The sequence below is a fragment of the Aulostomus chinensis genome, chromosome 18, assembly GCF_037954235.1.
Source record: "Aulostomus chinensis isolate RoL2024-O1b breed Wild chromosome 18, RoL_Achi_v1.0, whole genome shotgun sequence".
Taxonomy (NCBI): domain Eukaryota; kingdom Metazoa; phylum Chordata; class Actinopteri; order Syngnathiformes; family Aulostomidae; genus Aulostomus; species Aulostomus chinensis.
The window spans coordinates 13,145,890-13,171,541 of record NC_141337.1 but is presented as its reverse complement, the minus strand read 5'-3'; the positions used below and the strand labels follow the sequence as shown (position 1 = coordinate 13,171,541).

The window sequence follows — 25,652 nt, the reverse complement described above, 5'->3', positions numbered from 1 at the left end:
CATGTGGAACCAATGATGGGTCTACTGTAGGAAATAAACAAACATCGCCATCTGGTGGTCGTATGTGTTGTGGTTTTTTTGAGGCATTCATTTGTTGTACTATGTAGGTTACAAATTGTAGGAGAGATTAAATAAATTTAAAATTAGTTTTAATTTTTTTTCACTTAATTGTGGGTGCAGTACACATTTGGGTGATATTTTAATAACTGCCTTGTCGTGACAGAGCAGCAGAAGACATAGTAGGATGCAGGTCAAAGACTTAGCGAAGAAAGTGAGAAATAGCGAGTTTGTGTTGAGCTTTTTCCTGTTCCTTAAATTAAATTACATCAATTACGCCTGTTCAATATGTAAAAAAAACTAAATTAATTTGTATCTCAGCTGTGTGTAAATCCTATTTGTTAAGCATGGTAGTAAAAGTATGATACAATCAACTGACACTGCATATTAAAAGAATATCCACCATTTGTATGCAGACACTTTTAGTTATGTATCAATATCAACTCTTTTTTACCTTTCAGTGATAAGAAACGCACAAAATCATTGACTACCAATGAGACTCGAGATATCAGTGAGTTCTCCATGAAACTGAGTTTAATAGATTGTTAAAAATAAGGCTATGATGCTGTTTTTAGCAAACATTGACCAGGAGGAACCACCGTTACAGCATCCAGAGACGCCCGTTATAACTGGGGTATAACAGATGGACGTACAGTGAGCACAAGTACACTGCACATACTGACAGATGCATTCAAACTCCTACATGCACACAGGTACTACATACACGCACACCCGCGCGCACACACACACACACACATACAAATACAGACATCCAGCCCACCCAAAACGGTGGCGATAAAAATAGATTTAGCCAATAAACATAGCAGTGTTGTCTTAAAAAAAACATGCATAGCTTAGTACATGAATGGGTTGTTCAAATTATTGTTTGATCGTATGGTTTGTCAAAAACATTATTACGTGACTTCTATCGACATGTATATATCCATTATTAACAATCATGTAAACTCTTCTAGACTATTTAGTTCACAATAGCCTGCTTGTAGATTTTGCTCATGTAGAAAGTACATTCTGAACCAAGATCGGCTCGTTTACACAGGAAATAAATACTGGAACGGCCAAAACAAAAAAACAACAACAACAAAAAAAAAGGACCACCGAACTTGGTTCAACTTTTCCAACACAGGAACAAATAAAAACACCTGCTTCATATTGGTATCCTTCAATGGAGTTGCAGTCATCATCAAAATGCTCAATAAAAGATTAATCCAAAACACTGCCCAAAGCAATAACAAGAAAAATAACAACAGAAACGACTCTGCTTCCAGGCCTCCGGATGGAACAACAAAACAAGGAATGATGAAGCTATCAGGCTCCCTTTAGTGCCACGCGCCTATAGATTAGAAGGTGCTGCTCAGAAATGCTACTGTCAGACAAATTCCCTTATTTACCTCCCAAGCTGGGAAATATTAAATACACATGATACCCTTCAAATTATTACTCACAATTAAATTGGGAAAGTTAATTTCATGGTGCTTCTTGTTTTATCCTTTGGTTACTGGGGGCAACACCCTGTACCTGTCACATAATTCGGCACAACACAGTACTGTGGTGTACTTTAATGGGAGTGTTTCCAAGCAACTAACATTGTAATAATTTTAAAGTGCCAATGAGCTGAAGCAAACAGGAAGCACCAAGATGGTGACACAGGCAAACGAACAAGGGGTTAGCTTCAGAATGGCCAGGCGCACGCACACACACAGGCACACACACACACACACACACACACACACACAAATATTGACGATCATATATGACTCCTCCCATGCAGCTAATGCTAACCTAGGGTACGCTGGTTCTTCTACAAACTGGACATGTTGACTGTAAGTTCCCTAAACTGATATCACATGAACCTGTGGTAAACAGGGCTGGATGTTCTTAAAATAAATCCTCCCACACAGTTTTATTCTACAGGTTCCGCTGAACGAAAGCACATTTAATAATTAACAATGAGTTCTTTGTTAAAAGTGGAATGAATGTGCCGACTGTTAATCCTTATTTATATAATCTTCATGTGACAGGTGATAAGAAACCGGAAATGTTGTCGAACTTGCACGTATATATCGTATGTTGACACCCAGCCCTGACGGCAGGGGTTATAAAATGCTCAACACAGGAAGGACATCCATGAACACACACACGCGCGCGCGCACGTACACACACGCACGCACGCACACACACGTATAGACTTGTAGTATAGAAATGTAAAAGTCTTAACGTGTATAATATAAAATATATTTCAATTCAAATCAAAACTTTCCGCTCCCTTTTTTTTTTTTTTAATGTCTGCAAAAATGCTTCAAGTGCCTTTCTTTTTTTACCATCTGACAAACAACATCCATATTTTACCAGATCAAACTGCTCACACCTTCAGGAGGCAGATGCACTTACACGTTAGGTCTCGTTTCGGTTGCAATTTGGACACAATGTGCCCATAAAAACATGACATGGTGCTGCAGGAGCTCATACATATTCATGGCCTCTGTTGTCTCTAACCGATATATCAGTCCCTCTATATTTCGGCCTATCACGGGCCCATCAAGATATATCGCATCAGTGTATACATTTTCCGATATGTTGTGTTATGAAAAAACTTTTTTAGAGCAAATAAAAAGCAGAAAACGATACCTGTGGTGATTCAAATTGCGGTGTGTCCAGCTGCAGTGCTTCCGCCTTGTTTACTTTCCTATCTTATTTTGTTTTTATTCAGATGATCATGTGTAACAATCCCAAATATTTCAATAAATTAAGTTATTTGTTTAAAAAAATTAGCCGTCTACGACTTTACATAGTCATATCAGTATAAATTGGTGCACAAGGAACATACAGAGGGTCTATTTTCAGTCAGGCACGAAAAGTCACAATATTGCTTGCACGTACTGGTAATCTGGGGTTTTTTTCTGCGCCAAAATTAGAATCAGGGACAAAAATCCCATATGAGTTGGACCCTGGTTGTATGTGTGAGAACTGCAGTGGGAAGTCTGTTTAATGCCTCCTCCAGACTGTGGGCATTCTGAGCATCGTTTATGTTTATTTGCTCCGAGTTAAAAGCAACTTCTATTTTTGTCTGTCATAGCAGCACAAACCCAGTATCTACGTGACTCCTCACCGCTTAACCACCGTGTCTTTTTAACGTCGGTCCCATGATTTCAATGATGACATGATGAGCAGCAGGTTTGGTCAATTTAATGTAAAATGACCACAGCGTGCGTTCTCTGCTGGCGCTCCCGTGTACGTACATCCGCCCCCTGATGTGTTCGCTTGGCCTTTTTCCTGTGTGCAACAGCTTTTCCATCACGCAGCCCAGCAGAGGGGAGCATTTGGACCTTGGACGTATTCTTAGACATAAACCCGTCACACCAATTTCAAATTCATAAAACAGAATAAACTGTACAAAATACGGACTAAAAATAAGGTTGTTTTTTGTTTTGTTTTGTTTTTTACAAAGTAGTCAGCTACTCAGGCATTGAGAACAATCAGTAATATCAAATTAAAAACTTGAAGGAGGGCATGCGTTGACACACAACGGTCTGATGTTCTCAATCATGAGAGGTCGTGACCTGCCAGACGATGAGGTGACTCCGCTCGGCCTTGGTGGGCGTTGACTGCTGACTGGTGGTCTGCTCGGATAAACCGTCCAGCTCGCCACTTTCATCACCTGAGGAGATGGATGGGTAGTCAGAGACGGGTGCATTTATAGCTGCGGTCATTTCACACTATGTCTGTCTTATATGCATCTAGAGTCAATGGCAGGTCCCCGAACGTTTTCAAATGCTTCTAGCGACCATCCTGGCTGGCGCGCTCACCCATTCTGAAGTCGATATAACCTTCTCCTCCGCTCATAACCAGGAAGGTTTTGGGCTCACAAGTGGCCGTGTCAGAGGATTCAGATGGAGGGTCATCAGAGCCTGAGTCAGCGCTACCTGGGGGGGGCATCGCCTGACCTGGGACAAAAAAGGGACAATAACTTGGTTTAAATCTCCGTGTGAAGTGAATCTTTGGAAAGTTCACAAAAAAAAGCAAGTGAAAGAAATGCAAATTAGGTGCGTTCCCATGAAGTGGTTGGAGCAGATAAGACACAATGCTAGTTTTGTCAGGAGAGGGCGGTACAGGCAACGTACCCTAACAAGGCTGTAGTCAAATCTAGAGGAAGTCAAGGTTACAAACTGCAGAAAAAAACATGTGGTCGTCATGGCAACATACATATTACTATGACTCCTCATCAGTCCAGTTACCAGCCATGTTGTTGTGTATTAAACAGCCATCTTATGAGTTCAAACTTATGTCAGAACTTATTCCACAATTGTTTCCATCTCTCAATTTCCACATTCATTCTTTTTTGTCATTAGTCAAAAACCACCTCAAGCAAGCATCAAAACTTTATCTTACAAATCTGAGGATTTATTGTCTTTTATTTACATTTTAATCCCCCTTATCCAAAGCAATTCTTAAAATGGGGAATAAAAACAGGGTGATGGAAACCCAGCTCATGAGACAGAACAATACTGTACTGGTGATGTCACCTCAAATGTGTAACACCATACATGTGCGTAATTTCACACACGGATGTTTGTTAACTGGCCTTCCAGTCTCACCTGGCACGGTGACAAAGAACTTGACGGCATCTCGATGGCCGTGGAAACACAGCTGAGCGTGAGCCATGGAGCAGTATGGCACGAAGCTGCCTGGCGTGTCTGCTCCGTCGTCACTGTAAACCCGCACGGCGCTGCCAGGCCGATTTGGCACTATTCCTGTTGTCTTGTTGGCTGCAGAGGAAGAGAGTATTCGTAGTACTACAACTACTGTGTATGATGCTGTTTTTTTGCACCGCATGTCTAATTCTATTCATGTTTTTCCCAGCTTTTCTAATTCTAGATTTGAGGATAAATTTTCAACATTCCGGGTTTCTGGTGCCACCCAGCCAAACAGTGTCATTTGAGCAACACAGTGACTAGAGACCCGTATCCATGGTAACATCTTACATTCTCCGCAGTAACAACTGTTGCATTGTCTGAATGCGCCTTCAGAGCAGGCTCCGACACAGACACACACAAAGGATCTCTGGCACCTGAGATTTAAAGAAAGGTTATACTGTATGGATGACAGTGAAACGCCGCTGAGGCAGCTCGGTGACCATGGCGACACTCTGTTGCTCGCTTAATTCTGAGTGGATGATAGCACAAAGACAATGATCCAGTCTGATAACAGCAAGCAAGTAAGTTTTCACCTTCCAGTGAGCGTGGTACAAGGCAGACATCTCTTTCATGGGAGTCATCAAACAACATAAAAAAAGCTCTAATAACATGGCAGCGAAGAAGTTTGTGTTGTTGAAAAACAAGATCTGTAAAGGATTCTTCATTTCAGGGATAATAACAAACTAAGAAGCATTAAGAGTTACACAGCTATTTCTGATGGCATGTGTTAGGATGCTGTTTGTCAGTTCGCTCAGATGATGGATATGCTCAGACGACTGGGCCTTGGTGGAGTGGTTGCTGTGCATGTTTTCACTTAACCACTGTAAGATACAACATTTTCATTAAATTCAAATATTACATGGACTGCCATTTAAAAAACAGGCATATTCCTAATTGTTTTTTGAACTTTATCCTGACAACTTCGCTCCAGATTTGCTTTGATTGAAGTGAAAGCCGTGAGCTTAGCAGCATCTGAGATCTCTGGGCGACTGACAGTTACATTTTACTCTTCCTCCAGTATGAGAACTAAAGAGAATCTCTAAGACTTTTGGGAAAGCGTGAGTGCGTTGATGATGTCAAAGTTGGATACCTTCAGACAGCGGGATGGAAATGATGACGCCGTTTCCTGTCCCCACCCAGAGTCGGGCGCATGACACCACCAGAGCTGTAATCCTCACAAAAGAGAAACCCAGTTTGCCCGTACCTGCAACCCACAGAGAGACCCATTTACTTCAAAATCATCCAAATATCTTAAATACAGAGCACCATATCTTAACTGCACACGATACAAATGAGTTCTTTGTGTTGCTAATAAACAATAACCAGCAGTTGTACCCAGCATCTTGCTGACGTAAGGCTCGATGTCCACGTCCTGGAGGTGCTGGTAAGTGTGGGCGTGAAACAGTCGAAGCGTTGAATCCAGCCGGATGGACACCCAGATACCGTCCCCCACCCAGGCCAGCTGCCGGACCTGACTCTCCTTACGAGGGTGAGCGTCGAACGATTTCTGCTCAGGTGTGACACATCGACACGAGCAAAACGGGAGAAAGAGAATTTCAAAGTGTGTTTTATTCTTGAGGAATATTACTACATCACATAGAAGTAAGTAGGCTGTGGCTACGGTTCATTCCCAGCTGTACCTCTATCCTCATGGCCTTGGGCTGGATGACGTAGATCTTGTTCCTGTAGCCACACCACACCTTGTCATGGACGACTGTCATACAGCGGATAGAGTGGTGGGGCCGACCCAGATCCAGGAGGTGGTAGTTAGTAAGATCCCACTGACCATCTGTTTGGGACAAACACAGCTGTTACATAGCTGTTGTTACATACAACATGTTATTTTTATAGCAACAGCTATATCCAAGTGAACTGTGACAATGTGGCAAATGTAGAATTATCAATAACAAAGACAAAGCTTCACTAAAGTACTTCTAAACTGGTAAAGACTTGGATCAAGACTTACCCATGCCTCTGTGGAAAATTGCTAAAGTTCCATCTGCCAAAGCAACCAGGACTCTCCCTTTAACATGCCTGTGTAAAGTGACGAGGACACTGATTACACTGTTTTTCCTGTACGCGAAATGCATATGTGTGTGTGTGTGTGTGTGTGTATGTGTGTGTGTGTCCCCTTGGATAATCACAAAAGCAACTGCGTACTCACACTATACTAAGGATGGAGTCTTTCAGTTTGATGGCATGGAGACACTTCCTCCATCGAGCCACGGACGAGTGCACATACAGACTAGAGAGGGAGAAACAGGGAGATTCTCCATAAATCAGGCTCTCTCAATGTTCACTGTTCATCAGGTCCAACCAGTTCAAACACACAGACAAACTTCCAATAAAAAAAACATGTTTGATAAACATGTCATAGCCGCTTATGGTGCCCTCTAGTGGCCTCTGTCCTGCTCACCATCCATTCTGTGCTCCTAGCCACATGGTGGGGAGGGCGCTGCTCATCCTCTGGAGCTCTCCTGCTGACGGGTCAGATGAGTCATCAGGCAGGGAAGTTGCACAGTCCCTGGATAATGACACGAGCTGATACATCAGTCTTTCAAGTGGACGCTTAACAATAAACACAGGTGACGGATACACACATATTTATATAGCCAGGACACCCAACACACCTCTGTACAAGTAGTATTTACACTACTTATATGGAATTAGCTCCTTTCAGAATATAAATCATTGAAATATTAAAAGACTTTCTATTGATTACTTTTGTTTTGATGGTGTTTTTACTGTTAACGGCAAACACATGTAGAACTCATCGTCTCCAGAACAGGATTCCTCACCTGAGTGTGTCCACAGGGGAGGAGTCAGCGGGCCCCACCCCCAGAGGGTCAGTGAACACATGCTCGGTGTAGATTCCAGGCTGGCTCTGATCTGTTCCCTGGTCCTCTTCTCCATCCTCCCCCACACCAGCGTTAGCTTCTGTAGCTTCTGTTGCCTCTTCTGCAGGAGGAACCCCATCTTCTTCTGGACTGGTCTCTCCGGACAGCTCAGCTGTGGGCATTTAGGACCCCAGAGTTGATGTGATGGGAAGTTAGTGACACATTAAAGGTTATGATCAGGATTTCCACACAGAGGATATAAATGTGCGAGGAGAAAGTGGATCGTCCCTGCTCCGTGGGATGGGAGGACTGAGTGTTTGAGCCTTGAAGATCAACAAGCAGATTTTTGCATTAAATTTGGACTTGACAGCTAGTTGAGCCGACAAATTTAGGGAACAAACAAGTTTTCCTCAGTATCCTTTAACTGCAACAACTTCATCTGTCCCTGGCTTCACTAAGCTGGGTGACAGCTATCATAGTTATTTGCAGGAAAGCTGTACCTGAGCCAGAGACGGCACTGTGCTCCGCCGGCTGCTCAGTCCCACCTAAGCTGGCTGTCTGGGGGACTGCGGTGGTCCCCTCTGCTGCCATGGCACCATCACTGCCTGTTGAGCCCACACTGGCTACACTGCCAGCCAGAGACACTCCGTCACCTTGACTTCCATCCAGGTCTTGTGGTACCTCTTCACCTGCTGGATAATCGGTCTCTAACACACCTGAAAATGAACATTGACAACCTTACAGTCAAGAAAGGTTTAAGTGATACAGGAAAGGTAGAGCAGAAACCCTGACACCTACACATAAATATTCCCTCCACCTACCAGGCACACTGGCGATGCAGACCACGTGGGTGTTGCAGGCATAGAAGCTATCGACCAGGTCAGAAGGCTGACAGGCATCCAATACTAAAACCTTGGTGGAAGAGTGGGTGCTGGTGCACACCCACACCCTACTGGACGTTTCATCTTGCAGGATCAGCTCCCTCTCCTTCTCCTGCTCCCCTTTCTCCTGTTCCTTATTCAGAGACACAGTCAAGGTTGGTGACGGAGTGTAAAACTATGCTTTTAGAACATACGGAGGAGCTACAGAGAAGAACTCCTGGTCCTCAGTCTGACCTTAGTGTCCTGCTCCAGCTGGTCCAGGCTACTCTGAGAACTCTTCCTCTGCTTAGCGAGCTCTGACGGAGGTAATGTCCTCCCCCCAGACAGGTTGACCCCCGCAGCACACCACAGCTAGGACAAAGAAAAAGTAACACATCAATGCATACTATGATGCATCAACATCCACTAACTTGATTGATACACTCGTTACACAGCGTTGTCTAATTGTTCTCTCATCTACCTTCATAGAAGCATCTTTCTGGTCCAGAGGTCTCAAGTATACTGGGACAGGTAGGTTCATTTTGTGCTCCATCTGTCCCCCGTTTGCTCCCTGTCAGGGTAGAACACAGGGAAAGACCACATGCTCAATCACGTCTCAGGATATTTGGTCATTTCTGCATTCAGTCTCTGGGAACGCTTTTCTAGCGTCATTGGCTAATTTCAAAATGTTAAGCCTGATCTGTTGTCAGTCTGTTTTTGTTAAGAGTACCAAAGAGAAAGATCAAACTGATTTTCTTATAAACTGCATTTCCTGTCACTTCCTTTTCAGGCACTTTAATGTCCCACCTTGTACTTGCTGGGCAGGCTCCAGCCATGTGCAGTGACCCGGCCGTCCTCCTTCTGCATGTGGGCCTTGACCTGTCGGTACTGGGCTCGCTTCTGCTCTTTACGTGATGGTGAATTGCACTGGTCTTTGCTAGATGTGGTGTAAAAACAATTAGCCAAAAGCAATGTATATACAGTATTGGAATGTAAACTCTGAATGCTTGCACTAGAATGTTAAAAAACATCTCGGGTCATTGTAATGAAATCTTTTGACTGTGCCACTCACTCTTCATTGAGGAAGTCGAAGGTCTTGGACTTCTCTGTAGGGAACTGAGAGAAGGTGCTACTTCGTTTGACCAGGCTGCCGGGGGAGTTGTACTTGACGTTGGACTGGGGCTCGATCTTTTTTATGGCAGGGACGTTGGAGGAGGAGCTAAAGAGTCTGCTGAAGCTGCAGGTGGTGAAGTCACAGAGAGCCAAGAGGAAAACGGAGCCAACGAGAGTGCAGGGGAAAAGCAAGGTAGGGGGTCACCAACCAACCAGACAACCAAGGATCACTGACGTTTACTGTACTGTGACATAAAGCATGCTGGGAGTCTTGAAATAGCGCAGCAAAACCTATGACATCAGTATTTCTTAAGAACTAATCAGAGCAAAATTAATACTGATTAGCAAAAATAAAGATATCAGATAAATCTCATGTTCAAGAGTTAAAAATTAAATGTGAATTAATTCAAAATCCATTGGAATTATGGAATCCACTACATTCAGCAAGCACATATCAAATTCTAACACTCTGTTGGTCTGCTAAAGGAAACAAAAACCCCTCTGCAACACTAAATAAGACGACTGATGTGCTTTTGAGTGAGAAACCATGTTCATGGACATTCAGGCTGTACCTCTTTAGCTCTATGTTAGCAGACAGAGGAAGAAAACATCAAAAAAGGCACATAGCAGGCGGGAGGCGGGAAAGCCCGGGGCACAAGGAGAGTAAAGTCTGAGCAGTTTGTGATAACAAAAAAAAAAAAACCCAACAACAAAAAATAAACTGATGCACTGCACGGAGAGAAAATATAACGGAGAGAGACACATCAAAGTTGGATCCATTTGTAATGGAGGAGCAGATCTGTGTCAGAGGAGGGCAAGAGAGACAGGTTTGGCTGGGAGAAGATTTACTAAACCATCTTTACCTAATGCTGCCAATTCAATAGCACATCCCGGAAAAGATAAGAAAAAATATATTTAAATAATAATTGAAGATAATAATAATAAAAAATACCTGACAAAAGGTGAATACTGGTTTCAGTTTTCAAAAAAAATAAGAAAATGAGAGGACTCACAACTGCCAGATGCTGGATTTCTTTTTTTCGGTGAGAGTTGGGTTTTCCCTTGAGGCCCTAAAGAGGAGGACAAGAGGAATGAGGAAGGCTCAGTCCCATCTGCTGAGTCCTGCTGCTCCACACGATCAAAGATGGAATCTGTTGTCATTATTGCATCATGTGGCTGGTGGTGACAACACTGAGATGTCACCGTGGTCAGAAAATACATTTATTAGTTTGCAGAGACTTTTGCACGCACTGTTTTCAGCTGAATTAAAAGAAAAGAAGTTGGGGGGGGGGGGGGCTGAGTTCCTCTTTCAACTTGTATCTTTACACTATCAAATCAGTAACCAGCGCTGCATTCAGGACGCCTCATACATCAAGAAAAAACAAGTTAATCGCAGCATTTAGCACCATGTTTCTTAAAAAAAATGGGAAAAAAAGAGTTGTTTCAAAAATACAACGAGGGATAACCAGTAAAAATCGGCAAGTACTATTTCAAAAGTGATCAATTGTATTTACACGTCTACATGTGCAGTCCTGGTCATGTTACCTGATCATCTCAGTCCATCGCACAGCCTCCTGCAGCTCCATCAGTCTCTCTTTGTACTGGTTCCTCTCCATCAGCACTCTGGCCATCTCCACTCTGGTGAAGCGCTTCCTCTGGGCTGTAGGTACGTCACTCTGGTGCAGCAAACGCACAAGTACTTTTGTTAGCGTAGGAACAACAGAGGAAAGACTGACATGTCACAGAAACAGAAATGTTTAGCTGCAAATGCGTGTTAAAGACTCACATCTTCTTCGTCTTTACTTTTCTGTTTCACTTCCTCCATCTCCAGTCGCACTCTAAAAAAGATCATTTATTTGGCTTAACATGCAGGGAGGAGCTTTAAATGAAGAAAAAAATGCATCTGGCAATGGACTAAACACGACACTGCTGTTACTTCACAACTGTGACAGGCTGCACACGCAGTGACGTACTTTTTGAGCTCGTCCTCCAGCTCTCGGTTTTTGTCCTCCAGCTTGATCTTGGCCTGCAGCACAGCATCCATCTCCCCCTGCAGCATCTCCTTCTCACACGTCAGCTCATCCACTTTCAATATTAAGTCTTTGTTCACCACGTTCAGTGCGTTCCTGGAGAGAAGGAGACAATTTAGATCATTTTTGCGAGACTTCTGAGAGCACTAAACTGAGATTACACCTTAATGATGCAGAACATTTTATTTTTGCAGCAGTTCGCAAAACAGCAGTGATGTTGCTCAACGTGATGAAATTTATAAAATGTATGAAAGAAAAACAGACATGCCACAAAAAAGGGCAATAAAAACTTACCCGACATTTTAAGACAACTAAATTCAATAAAAAATGCAGAGTAACAAACTCATCAAAACAAAATGTTAGTACAAGTACTTTTAAAAGTTTTTCCAACACATAAAGGATTTATAACGGCAGAAAAAATATACAGTAATGCAGCAAAACTAACATTTTATCTCGATTACATTATTTCAAAAATTCTTGGAGGCCAACATTATGATTAAAAAGGACAAATCTTTGAAAGGCTCTGCATCAATTTGATTTTCTGTGACGTGCGTGGAGGACTTACTTTGTCTCAAGCAGTTGTGAGTTCTCCTGAATGAGATTTTCAACTTCTCGGCCCATACCTGAATGGAATTCAGGAAAAGGATTGAATTTTATTCCATTACAAAAAAATATGACAACAAGCCGGACTACTTCACTACATATTACAATGCACCACTGCAAACTATCTTTACTACAACTAATGTAGGTAAGTAGGTTGTAAAATATCTGTGAGTGAGACATTTGTTAATGAAGGTGTCACAGATAATTCACAGCACACAAAACTACGGTATGTACAAAAAAAACAACCACAGCACACAAACCCACAGCACATGACTGACAGGAGAAGGATGGCGAGAGCGGGTGAGGTCTTACCAATCAAACTAAGGTCTGAGAAAACCATGCAATCCAAGTCAGGCGCAAAGAACAAAGGAAGAGAGAGAGAGAGAGAGAAAGAGAGAGAGGGAAAGAGAGAGAGACAGAGAGAAAGAGAGAGAAATGCGAATATAGTTTGAGACAGTGAAATGATCAAAATGATGGAGGAGCCAAAGCTAAACATGTAGCTGTTGACTCCACGGGTAAATACAAACAGATGCTGCAGGGTCTTTAAAGCTAGTTTGACAATTGCATTAAACGGGAGGAAGAAAACAGAAAAATACAGGGGCAAAATGAAAGGAAAAAAAAGCTGTAAAAAGAAAAGTTAGGCTAACTTAATGGAAATGGTGCATCTTTTTTTTTTTTTTTTTTTAAAAACACTGAACTCCATCGGTTTGTGCATTAGAGCGAGCCTTGATTCTTATCAAAGACAAGGAGGCTGTTGAGCTTTAGCGATGGAGAATGTGGCAAGAAAGTGAGAAGAAGTCAAAGGGATATTACAAAAGGGAAAGGTTTGAGGTCATACACACCAGAGTACTCCACTGGGATAAAAGCAGGGAGATGGGACACGGGAGAAAGAGAGGTGATGTTAACACAGGGAGATGGCTAACCGTGCATAACAGCTGGATCAAAGAGAGCGGCGTAGCAACACAGCAGGTGTTGGTTGGGAGTTACAACGGATTTAAAATATTATTACAAGTAGAACAGCTGCTAGAGGCAACACAGTACCAGAGCCCCGGTAAAAACAGATGTACAGGCATAATAAAAGTAGAAAATAAGAATGCTTTAGGGTTATTATGCAGTTAACTTTTGTGTATTGATGTGATGTTTCGATGATACAACATGAAAAGCAGCAGAAATCATGAAAATAATCCAGTCACATCATTCTGAACATTTCCAGTCACATTCTGCATGGTACCGATAAAAGCAAAAAGTCTGGTACATTTTGAGTGCCACTACTGCAGTTACCTGTAGTTCTGACAGCGAGGAATCATCAAATACGAGGTTTCAATCTTTTTTAGAAAGTATAGCTTTTCATTTACTTTTGTTTATTGATTCAAATTCCAAGAGCTAATGGTTTAGCTTCTTATTACTGTAATATCTCATCTGCAATAAAGTACAAATGTAGTAATACTGCCTGTCACCTGCCGGCCAATTACAAGTAAGTACAAGTAGCTTCAGCACATTGAGTGAAAAACTACAAAGGGAGCATTCCATCGGCACCTCAACTCGATTTTTATCTATGACGTATTGTAACACAGATTATTCCAACAATACCCAGATTATTTTCACAGGCTCTGACAGGATTGATGCAACACTCCAGGTCTTTACTGGAACACTGATTTAACTCACCCAGTAAGTCGGCGCCTTCATCCACGTCCCCAATTAGCCCAGTGCCTGCGGAGGACAGCTCCTCAAACAGAGAGTCTGTATTACGGTCAAACGCCATGTTCTCGATGCCTTTTGTAGGGGTACTGGAAAAATTAAGAGACCCGAGGGAATTGTCTTTTTTTTTTTTGTGCTGCCAGGTGAAATGTAAAACCAGTAGAAAGTTCTTAGTTTTACCTGCATGCCTTGTATCCAATGAGATCCATGTCCAGTTCTGGAGTGGACTCGATGATGTCCTGCACATCTGAGCTGTCCTCATTGTCGGGTAAACCTACACGACGACACACAGCACAGACAGGAAAAGATAGTTTCATTGACGTACTTACAACTTCCCAAACAAAAACGGTGAATATCAAACCCTTCTGTCACCTACAGTACAAGATAAATACACCAGAGGTACCGAAACTATGAGCTGATGAGTATGCGGTACAGTTTCCTGATGTTTGACCCTACCGACTGATATGGATCTGGTTCCCGGCGCAGCCTGCACCTCTGTGCTCTTACTGTTCCCATCCTCCCTCTCCATGTCCGAGGCGGTGGTGGACATCGGTGTTGCTGACTTGGAGCCGGTGAAATCCGACAGCTCGTCCTGTAATAAGAGGGACTTATTTACTGCGCAAAAAAACAAACAAACAAACAAAAAAACGATGAAGCTTATCAGATCTCCAGAGGGATCATGATGACACCCAAGTAAACAATGCTGACATGAGAACACACAAATGTCAGGAATAAACTGGTCTGGAATACATACGGGACATATTCAGACCACATGGTGCAACAGAGAGTTTCTGATCTAACAGGAAGTTGAACAAGGGAAGAACTAAACACAACTAGACAGGGACAGATTCACTATATACACTACTCATGCAATGTAACGGGACACAAGAAGCGTTGGTGTTATTTGTAAAATAAATAAATAAATAAAACTTTTAAAAAATTCTAATTAAATTGGGAAAACAGTCCCACAAAAAAAAAAATCATACTTATTAAAGAAGAGGTTTTTTTTTTTTTTTTAAAGTTGGATGACAAATATGACAAAAACCAAACAGCTAATGTTGGGCACACACTGGAGGAGTTCGATCATCTTAATCAACTCTTTAATCTGACAATAACAATCGCACAATAATAGAGAATCTTAACACTCGTAACAGGATCTTATTAAGATTATTGTGCCAGAGGGAACTAAGCTCCGCCTCAAATCATTTCCCACATGACCTCATGAGGAAGCAGATGTAACAAAACAGAGACTAATGTGATGCAACCAGATCAAATTTTTGCAGTGGAAAAAAAAAAAAGCGGGAGGCCAAATGAGTCTTAATGCGAAAACGTTCATTTAACTGTCAGTTTTAGCATCATCATGTAACAGTAGTGCCGTTCACTTTAGCTGGCAGGGGGTTCAATGTTTGGCGTTGCTTGTGATACTACTGGCTTTCTCATTGGCCGTTGTGGTTCAGCTCTTAAAAGTACTGACACGATCATCGCCATTCAAAACCTTAATCTCAAATATTGCCTGAAATGATCATGCCGGCTCTGATGAATCAGCAAGCAGATTGGAACGTTCAAGATTTAATCTGCTCACACCATCATTTGCCTCGCGATAGTCTGGAGGGCCGAATCAGCCCCGAAATCAGCCCAGTTACTCTGCTGTGTGTGTGTCCAACTTTAGGGAGATATGGATGCATCGCTGAGGTCTGTCTGAGAGAACGGGAGCGCCACAGAGCAACCATACACAGAGTTTCGCGCCACATCCACTAAACAGAAGTCTTGGCTGCAACTGAGGGTGACATTCAGCTGATGTTCAGCTTCTGGCGCACAACACAACACAAACCCACACGAAAAAACAAAAACTAAACAGTTTAGAATAACAGCGTATTCTACAGAACGTAAGATCTAATACGACACAGCTACAGCATTAAGACACAGAGTATTATTCAAAATCTATGATGCAGTGTTATTTTCTTTTAATGACTGATAAATGATATTGCAATGTCGATGGCTGCCAGAGTGAAGCAAAAGAGAAAGAAACTAGCGTGCATTGAAACTGAAATGGAAAATAAAACAGAGGCCAGATGCAACCACGCTGTTATTGAATCAGATCAATAATTCACCTGTTTCCCACCCATGACTGTCGTCCCAATGCAGCTCCCACACACAACATGGTTGCATGTAGCCCATTCTGGCACAGGTGATGGAGTATATATGAAAGCTTTTGAAGAGATCAAACAGCATAGTGGAGGAGACTACTGAAGCCAAACACAAACACAAACACTGTGCTGTTCAGCGCAGGCGTGCCGCCGCCGCCGCCGCAGCAGCCGCCGCCGCCAGCCGCCACTCATCCAACTACCTTGCAGTCGTCTGCCAGTGAATTCCCCCAAGTAGAGTCTTGCGTACTCTTACCCTCCCTTTCCTTCGGGGGGTCGACAAAGTCCAACTGCTTGGGGGGGAAGAGTAAGAATGAAGCTCATATGAGCAGAAGCAGTTCAGCAGAAATGCAAACACATCAAAGTGTGCATGTCTGTGAAGTGAATGGAAAGGTACTATTGTGTGTGGTATGCACACTATTTCTGTGTGTATGTTAGTGTGTATACACATGAGTGTTAATCATTTTCTGCACATGATAAAATCATACAGTGTGAGGAAAAAACATTTATTTTGCTGTTTACCTCGATTGCTCTGGCTAAACTGAGTCAGATGTACAGAGACGAGGCAGCTGTCGCAACATTTCACCCCTGTAACAATCGGTGACTGGCGTAGGTGTGTGTGTGTGTGTGTGTGTGTGTGTGGCGCCTTTCACACAAACAGGAATCATAAAGTATCTATATTTCTTTCAGGAAATGACTCCATTATTGATACTTTGTTTTGAGTTTCCCGTCTAAAAGGGCGAATGTCAGGAAACAATTCAGTTAATAAAAGCAGTCAGAGTTCATTGAACTCACCGTGTTGTGTGGCTCGCACAAGCCTACGCCCACAGGTGCACTGCAGGTGTGGCTGGTAAGGAGATCAAGGTTCATACACATTTCTACCACAACATTTCCATGAATTTTACACAACTTTGAGGATCCCCCACCCCCAATTCTCGTAGATTCTCTGGAGAGTCTGTTAAAACACGTTGAAGTCAAAAAGTCTATTATATAGACCTTTATTTAAGTAAATTTAATGACAGTCTTTGTGGTTTGTTACACCATAAAAAAGAACTTATTTTGATGACTTCCACCAAAACTCATGGAACTAAAAATAATGATTATATAAAATGATTTTTTTTCGTGTGTGTGTGGCTTTTTTATAACCGTATGAACCCTGGTAGATACAATTAATGTCAAGTTTGGACTCAGTGTAGCCAGAGCTACAGCTAAAACACCATAGTTTTACATCTGTAAACACATGGTGAAGGAAAATAACTGGTGTTCGGGGCCTTTCATACGGAAGTGAAACAATTCTGTAAGAAAAAAGCAAACAAGGTTTTCCATCACGTTTGAACTGAGTAATATCTTGAACTTGTGTAACACGCCAGTTCCACATTAACTTCCTCTAACTGCTTTTAAATCAAATCTACCGCAGTGATTCAAAAAACAGAATTATACCATGTTCAAAACAAAGAAATGAGCTTGGTTATGACTTGTATTATTGATGGGAATTAGATCACGGCTGGTGTGTGAGAATATTTGCACGTCATCAACCCGCCGTCATCGCTCGCTCCCATACCTAAATATGACATTTGCATATCAAAGTCTCTCATGTTCAAAAGGCCAGGACTCAACAATGACTGCCCTGTGGCGTTGGACAAGAACCAATCATGTTCCAGCTAGCTTCTTTCTCTCTCGATGCCTGGCTGCCAGCCACACAGCCGCATCATTCCCATCATGCACTTCAACACAGAGCCAATGTCCCAGTTTTAACAAAAATGCAGCAGTGGGATGAAACAACTTTGTCACCCTCCAGGTCCTAACTGCCACGGATAAAAACATAACCCACATTCTCCAGGATGGATGGGAGAGTAATTTAGAGAAGAGCCATGAAAAACATCACCCATGTGAGACAGGCGCATTTTGAAGTATGACATCAAATTCAAATGTGAAATGACATTTGCGTCTGCTTAAAAGAGAAATATGACGCCATTATGAATAATCATGTGAGTACTTTAATGATCTCTTCTGACTGCTGCACGGGGTGATCAGACTGCATATTCATCAATGGCTTAGAAGAAGATGTCTGAAAATAGAGACGGCTTTGTCAGATGCCTACTAAAATACGCATAAGCACGCCTGGGCCTTATCAAAGGCTCTCTATTTTTAAATGGATCCAAAGCCAAAACTGGTCTTCTGTCTTTTAGCACTGGCAGAGGAGCTGGAACACTCAGCCGGAAAATGAGATAACAGGGATCGGATCAATCCAGAGATTTTGTCGTGTTTTTCTACATGTATGTGAGCAGCTGACTCCGGTTTCACTCTGACTGTGAGGGACATCAAGCTACCATCATCTGAAGTGTCATTTTTTTTTGCCAGGTGATCATCAACAGGACAAATGATACAACCAGCACTGAGGAAGAAAGTCCAGATAAATTGAAAGTGCGGAAAATCTCAGTTGCAGGATTTAAAAGACATTGCGTCATGTGTTTTTCCCTAATCTGCCCCCCCCCCCCCCAAAATCTTCTTCTCTTTTGAAGAAAAATGTCTCTTCAGTTTCCACCAGCTGTGATAAATTCCACACACCCACCTTGAGGCTGGTGTTGGACCGTGGCTGTGTAGGGTCACTGAACCTCCAGCCTTCTGTGTTCGGTGTCTCTGCTCTGGTTTGAGAATCTGGGATTAGCAGAGACGTCCCACCAGATGATGGAAAGATTCCCAAAGAAAGAGGCCGTTCTCTCCTACAGGAGTACAAAGAGCAGAGGAAGTATTTTCCCTCACACATTATTATTATTGTATGAATAAACAGGTATATTCTGACAAACCTCCGTTTTGTTTTTGCTCCTTATTATTGTTCCAAATTTTTAGAGCAATCTGATACAATAGTTGTCCGGAAGATTCATATTTTTTTATCCTGTACGGTCTCACCTGACTCGGCTGACGTTGCTCGACTCCGATGTCTCACTGATCTGCTGCATTTTGATCCTCTCTACATGTTCCATGTAATTATGGATCATCTGCAACAGTCAAAGACGGAGGAAAAGTAGTCGTACATGGAGTTTTAGATTACAACTCAACGTTTCCCTCCTTCTGTCCTCCTACCTCTGTGTGGCGCTGATGGAGGGAGTTGTATTCCTTCTTGAGATCCACCTCTCGTTCTTCTAACCTGCCAACTAACAATGAACACACAACCAACACCTATTAGTGTGTCTTCCCTTGAAATGAAGGCCTTTAACTTTTCAAGCCTACCTTGAGTGCAATTTTTGGCCATAATTCCATTTTGTTTTAGTTTTTCCAAACACATAACCCTGCTCAATATAACTTTTCTCAGTGACAGACAAGAATCATCATTAGTGTAAAATATATTGTGTCAAATACTGATAAAAACAATCCAAAAGATAGAATTAATGCGCAAATCTGTAGCAAGATTTCATTAGCAGATGAGATACTGATCTAAAGTTTTTAACCATACACATCAGTGCTGATACTTAAGATGTTTAATGGTTGAGTATAAATTGCAGTATATGTACTTAAAGAAACATGTCCCTCCTGCATAACTCTACTGTAGCAGCCGCTAAGATGCAGAGGGGCTAGTAGTAAAACATCTAATCTTATCTAATTAGCATGTCAGTTTCAGTCTGAACTACACGTATACGCAAAGCCTGGATACAATCAATTACAGCAGCAAGAGAACAGCTCCTGAACGTTGGGTGACGCAGTCTTGACAAATGCCTATGTGTGTATTTTGACACATTTGAGAGATTTAGTTCCGCTATCATGAGTCATCATATTTGAACACAGACTGAAGGAAGGGAGGAAGGCAATTACACAGTGTAAAGCTGAGGTCCTAATCCGTCCTTGTGTGTCAGTATTTGACAAATCACACTGGGAATGTGAGGCTGATTACAAACTTTCATTTATTAACCTCACATCTGCTGAGAACAGATAACAATACTTCTCAGAGTGATGGATTTCTGTGCGATTGTTCAGATGAATGAATTCCCACATTTTTTTTTTTTTTTTAAATTGAAAAGCAAATTAGTGATCCCTGTGGCCTTCCTCGCTATGGTAGGGGTGTGCCGCGTCGTACTGTTCACAAAAACCCTGGGAAAATTTTTGATTCCCCGGGTAAAAAATGAATACTATGAGTCGACAGCATAATGACGTCACACAGTTACTCTGCAGCACAACCAAACTGACATGGTGGAGGGAGACAGCAGGTTGGGTTCATTCCTTCAAAAAGTAGCCACTTTGATAGTGTAGAAATATTTTGTTTTTTGTGGCTAAAACCACAGTCATATGTAAGACGAGCTGTCAGCCTGTGAAGACCGGAGGTGGAAATACGACACGTTGTGTTCAATTAAAAGAGAGAAGATGTAGTGGTTCAAAGAACGTTACTGTAATATTTGAAAACAAACACGAGAAATATGAGAGCGATGTTGGCTTTTATTGGATACGCTGAAGGTAAATGACCACGTTCTTTTTGGCTTTTTGAATCAATGCATTCTTTGAATTCATGTAAAAGAAGAAAAAATAATGAGGAACGTCAGTAATATCGTTATCACGAACATCCCAAGAAATCTGGTGAGATCACTTTAGCGCCGTATCGCCTGCCCCTGCGTATCTGTGGGCTCTGTCCTGGACAGAGAATTCCTCAGCACACAATCAGCTCAGGAGCAGCTACGTCACGGAGGAATGATTTACAGGTCACCTGCAAAGCTGTAGGACCTCCGTGGTTAGTGGACAATATAATAAGACGTGTGAAAAATGAAAACAACAGCACAAAACGGCAAATATCTTCCAGAATAAACCAAAGCCTGAGCTAGCTCGTTACTCACAGCTCTGTGTGAATGACTGATTCACTTTGCCACCAGATACTTGACAGGTCACAGTGTGAATCCACTATTTGCAACAAGGCCGACTGTATGAGGCTGTCGTCTTGCCTCTATTCCTTAATCCAGCAACAAGATGGGCAGTAACACACTGCCGCATTAGGAGGATGGCAATAACAGAAATCCTATAATCCCATTACAGTTACCCCTGAAAAGAGCAAGAAAGAGAGCGTGTGAATATGAACGGTTGTGTAAGCCTGTGTGTGTGTGTGTGTGTGTGTGTGTGTGTGCGTGTGTGTGTGTATGTGTGTGTGTGTGCTGGGAGAAAAAGGCAGGCCCCGTAATAAAGATGTAAAACAAGTGAGTAACAGGAATAGACGCATATTTCAAAATTTAAATAATACTGGAGACTTTACAGAATTACTATGTGTTTGATGAGTTCATACTGATATCGATTAACGTCTGGCAATGAGAATTAATGCCTGGTAGAAACAATTTGTGTTTGAGTATTTCTAATTTAAAAAAAAAAATGATGCCATTTTGCTGTGTGTGTGTGTGTGTGTGTGTGTATTTTTTCTTACTCTGGTCAGCATAGTTTTTGATCTTGAGCTCCAGCTGCCGGGAGTGAGACTCCATCCTGCCCACATGGTTCTGCAGGTCCTTCTTCTCCTGCTCGTGAGTGTCCTCAAACTCAATGAACTTCTACTCAGAGACACAAACACAAACACAAACACACACACACACACACACACTTCAGCTGCTAGAATTGGTCTATTAATATCACCTAAAGGCAAGTGATAAAGTTATCTAGGGCTTTTTTTTCATTTTTTATTTAAAACTAAGAGGAGTTTGAGGTTGCTAATGTCTCACCATAGTCACCAGGACATCTTTTGTCATAACTGAGGCATCTTCTTCTACTTTACCAGCTAATATCCAGTGTGACTATTATCACATTCATGACATCACGGATCACAGATGCCGCTTTGACGGTGTAAGTTTGCAAAACAAAACAACAGAGCGTCTCTAAATTGGAAATGCAGAGGGCAGGATGTTGAACCCATTGGTTCATTCGGAAATACCGGCTCCTCCCAGATTCCTTCTGAGCCGACCTCTGTGTGGGAAGGTGTGTGTCAGCATCCACATCCTGTCCAGCTGGGTGAGACAAAGCTCTGTAGTGGATCTCGGAGTCTCACATGTGACATACTAACACAGACGCCGGGCAAGAGAAAACATTTCCCATTCAAAGTTTTTATATCCTTATAACAACTGCTATTTACAATCCAATTAAAACCCAATATTTAGGGCTCTCAAGCCATTTCTTTAAATGAAAAAATCCAAAATTCACTGCATGTTTTCTAACAAATTAATCAAAAATAAATCACATGCACTAATTTTGTGACGCACTCAATTCAAATTCAATTTGAAGGCATTATTTTTCAATCAATCAAAGTTCTTCATTATTTTGTCATCTCTGCAAATGAAACCATCAACTATGGTGTAACAGAAACACACACTTTGGCCACGATGATTGACAGAGACGTGTGTTTAGAAAAAAAACACCCCCGCACGTTGGAGATGAAACTGAGGATGTGTGAAAGAGACTTCATGATCCGAGCAGCTGGCTCAAACTTCATCCAAATGAATGATTTCTCATGAGTTATTTCTTTATGTGTTGCTATGTCTCACTGACTTATATCGGAGGAGACACTGACCAGCCACAGACAGTGAAATCTACGCTTAGTTACACGGGAGTCAATGGACAAGCAAGGGAGTAAAAGCTTCTGCTAAAAAAGTCAATACACAGCTAACTGATCCTGTCACAAGGATGCGGCCTCTTAAGAAGAAATATGACTCCTTCTGCTAAGCTCAGAGGGGTCAGTCCTTCACACCAGCATCTGACATTAAAATTCAAGGGGAAAATGCAAATTGAGGGCTGTTCCCTTTCTGCTACTTTCTGACAAAGAATCACATGACCTGGAAGTAATAGACTGCTTCTCCATCCCATGATCATGCTCAGCGAGACCCTGCTCACTCCTCCTCAAGGGTGTGGACGAAGCATCTTTCCCAGGACAAACCTTCAGATAACAATATGGGTTTTTATCATTTATATTATTTCCTATTGTTGTTCTGCTGGTATACGAGCATTCACGTCTGGCTGTCCTACTGCTTCACTGTCAGAATGTGTGTATGTGTGTATCTGCCACAATCTGCTGTCCAAACGCCCAGAGTCAAAGAGGCAGGCTGTGACAGACGGTCAGAGTCAAAGCTCATCTCCCCTCAAACAGAGGCTGGGGGGGGGGTCACATAAATCAACAGCCTAGCTCATATCCCTGAGGCATACACCGTTCACACACATATACTTTTGTTGTCCATGTTTGATTAACTGAGAAGTGAGTTTTCCTACAAAATACAGCCTTTTGGTTGCTACATGTTCTAGGTTCTTCATTCTACAGAGTGGAAGTGAATGTTGTAGAAAAAAAAGTTAATTTTGACTGACAACTGCATGGGCGGTCATTCAAAATATCACAGGATTCCTTGCGTCCTTATCCATCTCTGAACTGAGAATCAAATTGAAATGATGTAGTTTTGTTATTTTTACAGGGATCTCAACCAAACAAACTTCAAAGTTCTTCAGCTTGTAGAAAACTAATTGCATGCTGGGACATCTACCAAGTACCACAGTGCTTAATTTAGAATGGTACCACTGTTTGGGTGGATGAATATGAAGGTGCTCTATTCACAGTAACATGCTTCTTTGCATACATGTACAGTATTTTATACAACAGTAAATCTTGAATGGCTTTGCTAACATTTCTGATAGAGTAACTGGTTTGCGATCGCTGGGCCGGTCAGGATGTTGGTAGTAATGGTGGTTCCTGTATATATAGAGCTGTTGTATTGATTTCTTTTCATGGTGATACATTTGTTGTACTTCTATTTCTCTCCCTCTACTTTCTACAGACAGTTTATTTTTACAGTGATTGCCCAAAATGCTGAGTCACCTCACTGGCAGTTTCTTCAGTCTCATGGGCTCTGCCATGATGACTTCACTATCTGATGCAACAGCTGAGATATTACAAGTGTCATTATTATTGGAGGATGATTTCTGTTCCAATGTTGGGGAAATGAACACATGCTGGCATTGGTACCACGTAGTTACAGGGCTACATTAATACCCTTTAATTAATGCTTAGTTAGCCGTCAGTGCAGCTTAGTTACCCGCTAATTCACATTCACCAATGGTGTTGATATTTACTTGAGGGGTTCAGGCAAAGGCAGATGGAAAACCAGGGGAACTTCAGGGAGGGTTAGAGCTGATGTGAAGAGTTTCTTAAGGGATACATTAGTGAAGTTTATTCGTTTATAATGTTGTGGACAATCCCATCAATCAACGGTGACAGTAAATGGGTCGGCTTTAGCCTATACGGCTATTTTCCAGCTGTGGTCGCCAACCAGTCGATAAAAGGCATCCTAAAATCTCCGCTGTGCATTGAGGGTCACATAAATGAGGAACTGGCCTTAAATCCCTCTCACAACTAAGCGTCAGCTCCCATTCGTGCACTGCCAACGCAGTATTAGCAGTCTTTGGTCAGGGACCAGGGAGCTAACCGTTAGCATGACACTGTCTTGTTTACATCAATGACCACCTAGGAGCACGAGCGGGATACTGCTTTGACACGTGCAGGTTAAATCACAGTTAAGGGATGCTGAGAGGAGAACCGCCTCGTGCTTATATCAACCAGAGCGCTTGCCACCCCCCCCCCCCCATCCCCATCCTATTGTCGTTAACCCCCCCCCCCCCCCCCACTCACCTCCTCTGCATGTTTCCTCAACGCTTTCTCCCGCTCGTACTGGGTGATGAGCTGCTCGTTGTCCTCCTTCAACAGTTCCAGCTCCACTTCGTGCTCCTGGTTCTCAGCGAAAACCGAGTCCAGGTTCTCCAGGACGGCGACAACCAGCGGCATCAGCTCCTTCACTACATCCTCGTCGTATTTACCGATGAGCCTCTCAAACTCGCGGTAGATGGAGTTAGCCAGGCCCGATACCCGCTCAGACATCATCGCTGATGTGCCCGGGTCGTCCTGGTACACAACCCCGTCTTCCAGCTCCATTTTAGTCCCCTCCTTCACAGCAAACAGGACCACAGTTGATTATTCCGTGTTATCCCGCCACTATGAACACTTTTATCCGCTTAATTGAAAGCAGCGTTTCTTGAAAAAGGCGGACACATTGAGAACATAGACGGCTGGACGATGCGAGAGGCTACGTGGATCTCTTTTCCTCACTTGTCCCATGCTGCCTTCAGGGACTCCGCCAAAGCTAGGATTTACCATGTACGTGCAGAACCGTTATATATTCTTCCTGTTGCCACTAATATACACATTTTGTCTCCAAGAGACAAAAATGCTATCCCTAATTTAACGTGAAAACTAGCATTCAGCTCTAATCTCTAATAATAACATTAATCAGGAAAGACTTTATAATTTGGAGTCATTCTTATTTGAAGGGTTTAGCTAAAATGGCATTGAAAATGTTATCTCTATATAATATATATTTGTTCGCTGCTATCCAGCTTGAAATATTTTTGTGTGCTACATTAAAATACATAGGAAGAAAAAATATTAACTTTATTGGATGAAGGAAAGTACAAACTTTAATAATTGCAAAGACAACAGATACGTTTAACAGTATCAATGATATTCACTCCCTTTTAGTTGACAAAAATCCCAGCTTTCAAGTCCTTTTAGTTTATATTTATTCATCTATACAGAATTGCATTCATT

The 25,652-nt window shown here is 42.2% G+C and overlaps 1 protein-coding gene across 7 annotated transcripts; it reads right to left on the bottom strand.

Annotated features, from left to right (window-relative positions):
- Positions 1-557: 557 nt before the first annotated feature.
- Positions 558-25,186, bottom strand: spag9a (sperm associated antigen 9a). 7 transcript variants are annotated; one of them, XM_086183859.1, is made up of 31 exons: positions 24,681-25,186; positions 21,450-21,570; positions 19,139-19,209; positions 18,965-19,053; positions 18,627-18,777; positions 16,258-16,347; positions 14,367-14,502; positions 14,091-14,184; positions 13,878-13,999; positions 12,525-12,539; positions 12,175-12,232; positions 11,553-11,705; positions 11,366-11,417; positions 11,125-11,255; positions 10,593-10,649; positions 9,539-9,703; positions 9,274-9,403; positions 8,948-9,037; positions 8,722-8,838; positions 8,428-8,620; positions 8,107-8,322; positions 7,568-7,778; positions 7,186-7,293; positions 6,934-7,014; positions 6,736-6,803; positions 6,410-6,558; positions 6,105-6,276; positions 5,860-5,973; positions 4,671-4,841; positions 3,882-4,019; positions 558-3,733 (listed from the first exon to the last, which is right to left on the bottom strand). In XM_086183859.1, the coding sequence occupies exons 1-31, from the start codon at positions 24,978-24,980 to the stop codon at positions 3,615-3,617; spliced, it is 3,882 nt and encodes a 1,293-aa protein (XP_086039985.1). In that variant the 5' UTR covers positions 24,981-25,186; the 3' UTR covers positions 558-3,614. The 7 variants fall into 7 exon arrangements, with proteins under 7 accessions (XP_086039985.1, XP_086039987.1, XP_086039986.1 ...); XM_086183861.1 differs by having other exon boundaries at positions 8,428-8,614; XM_086183860.1 differs by having other exon boundaries at positions 16,258-16,344.
- Positions 25,187-25,652: the final 466 nt, after the last annotated feature.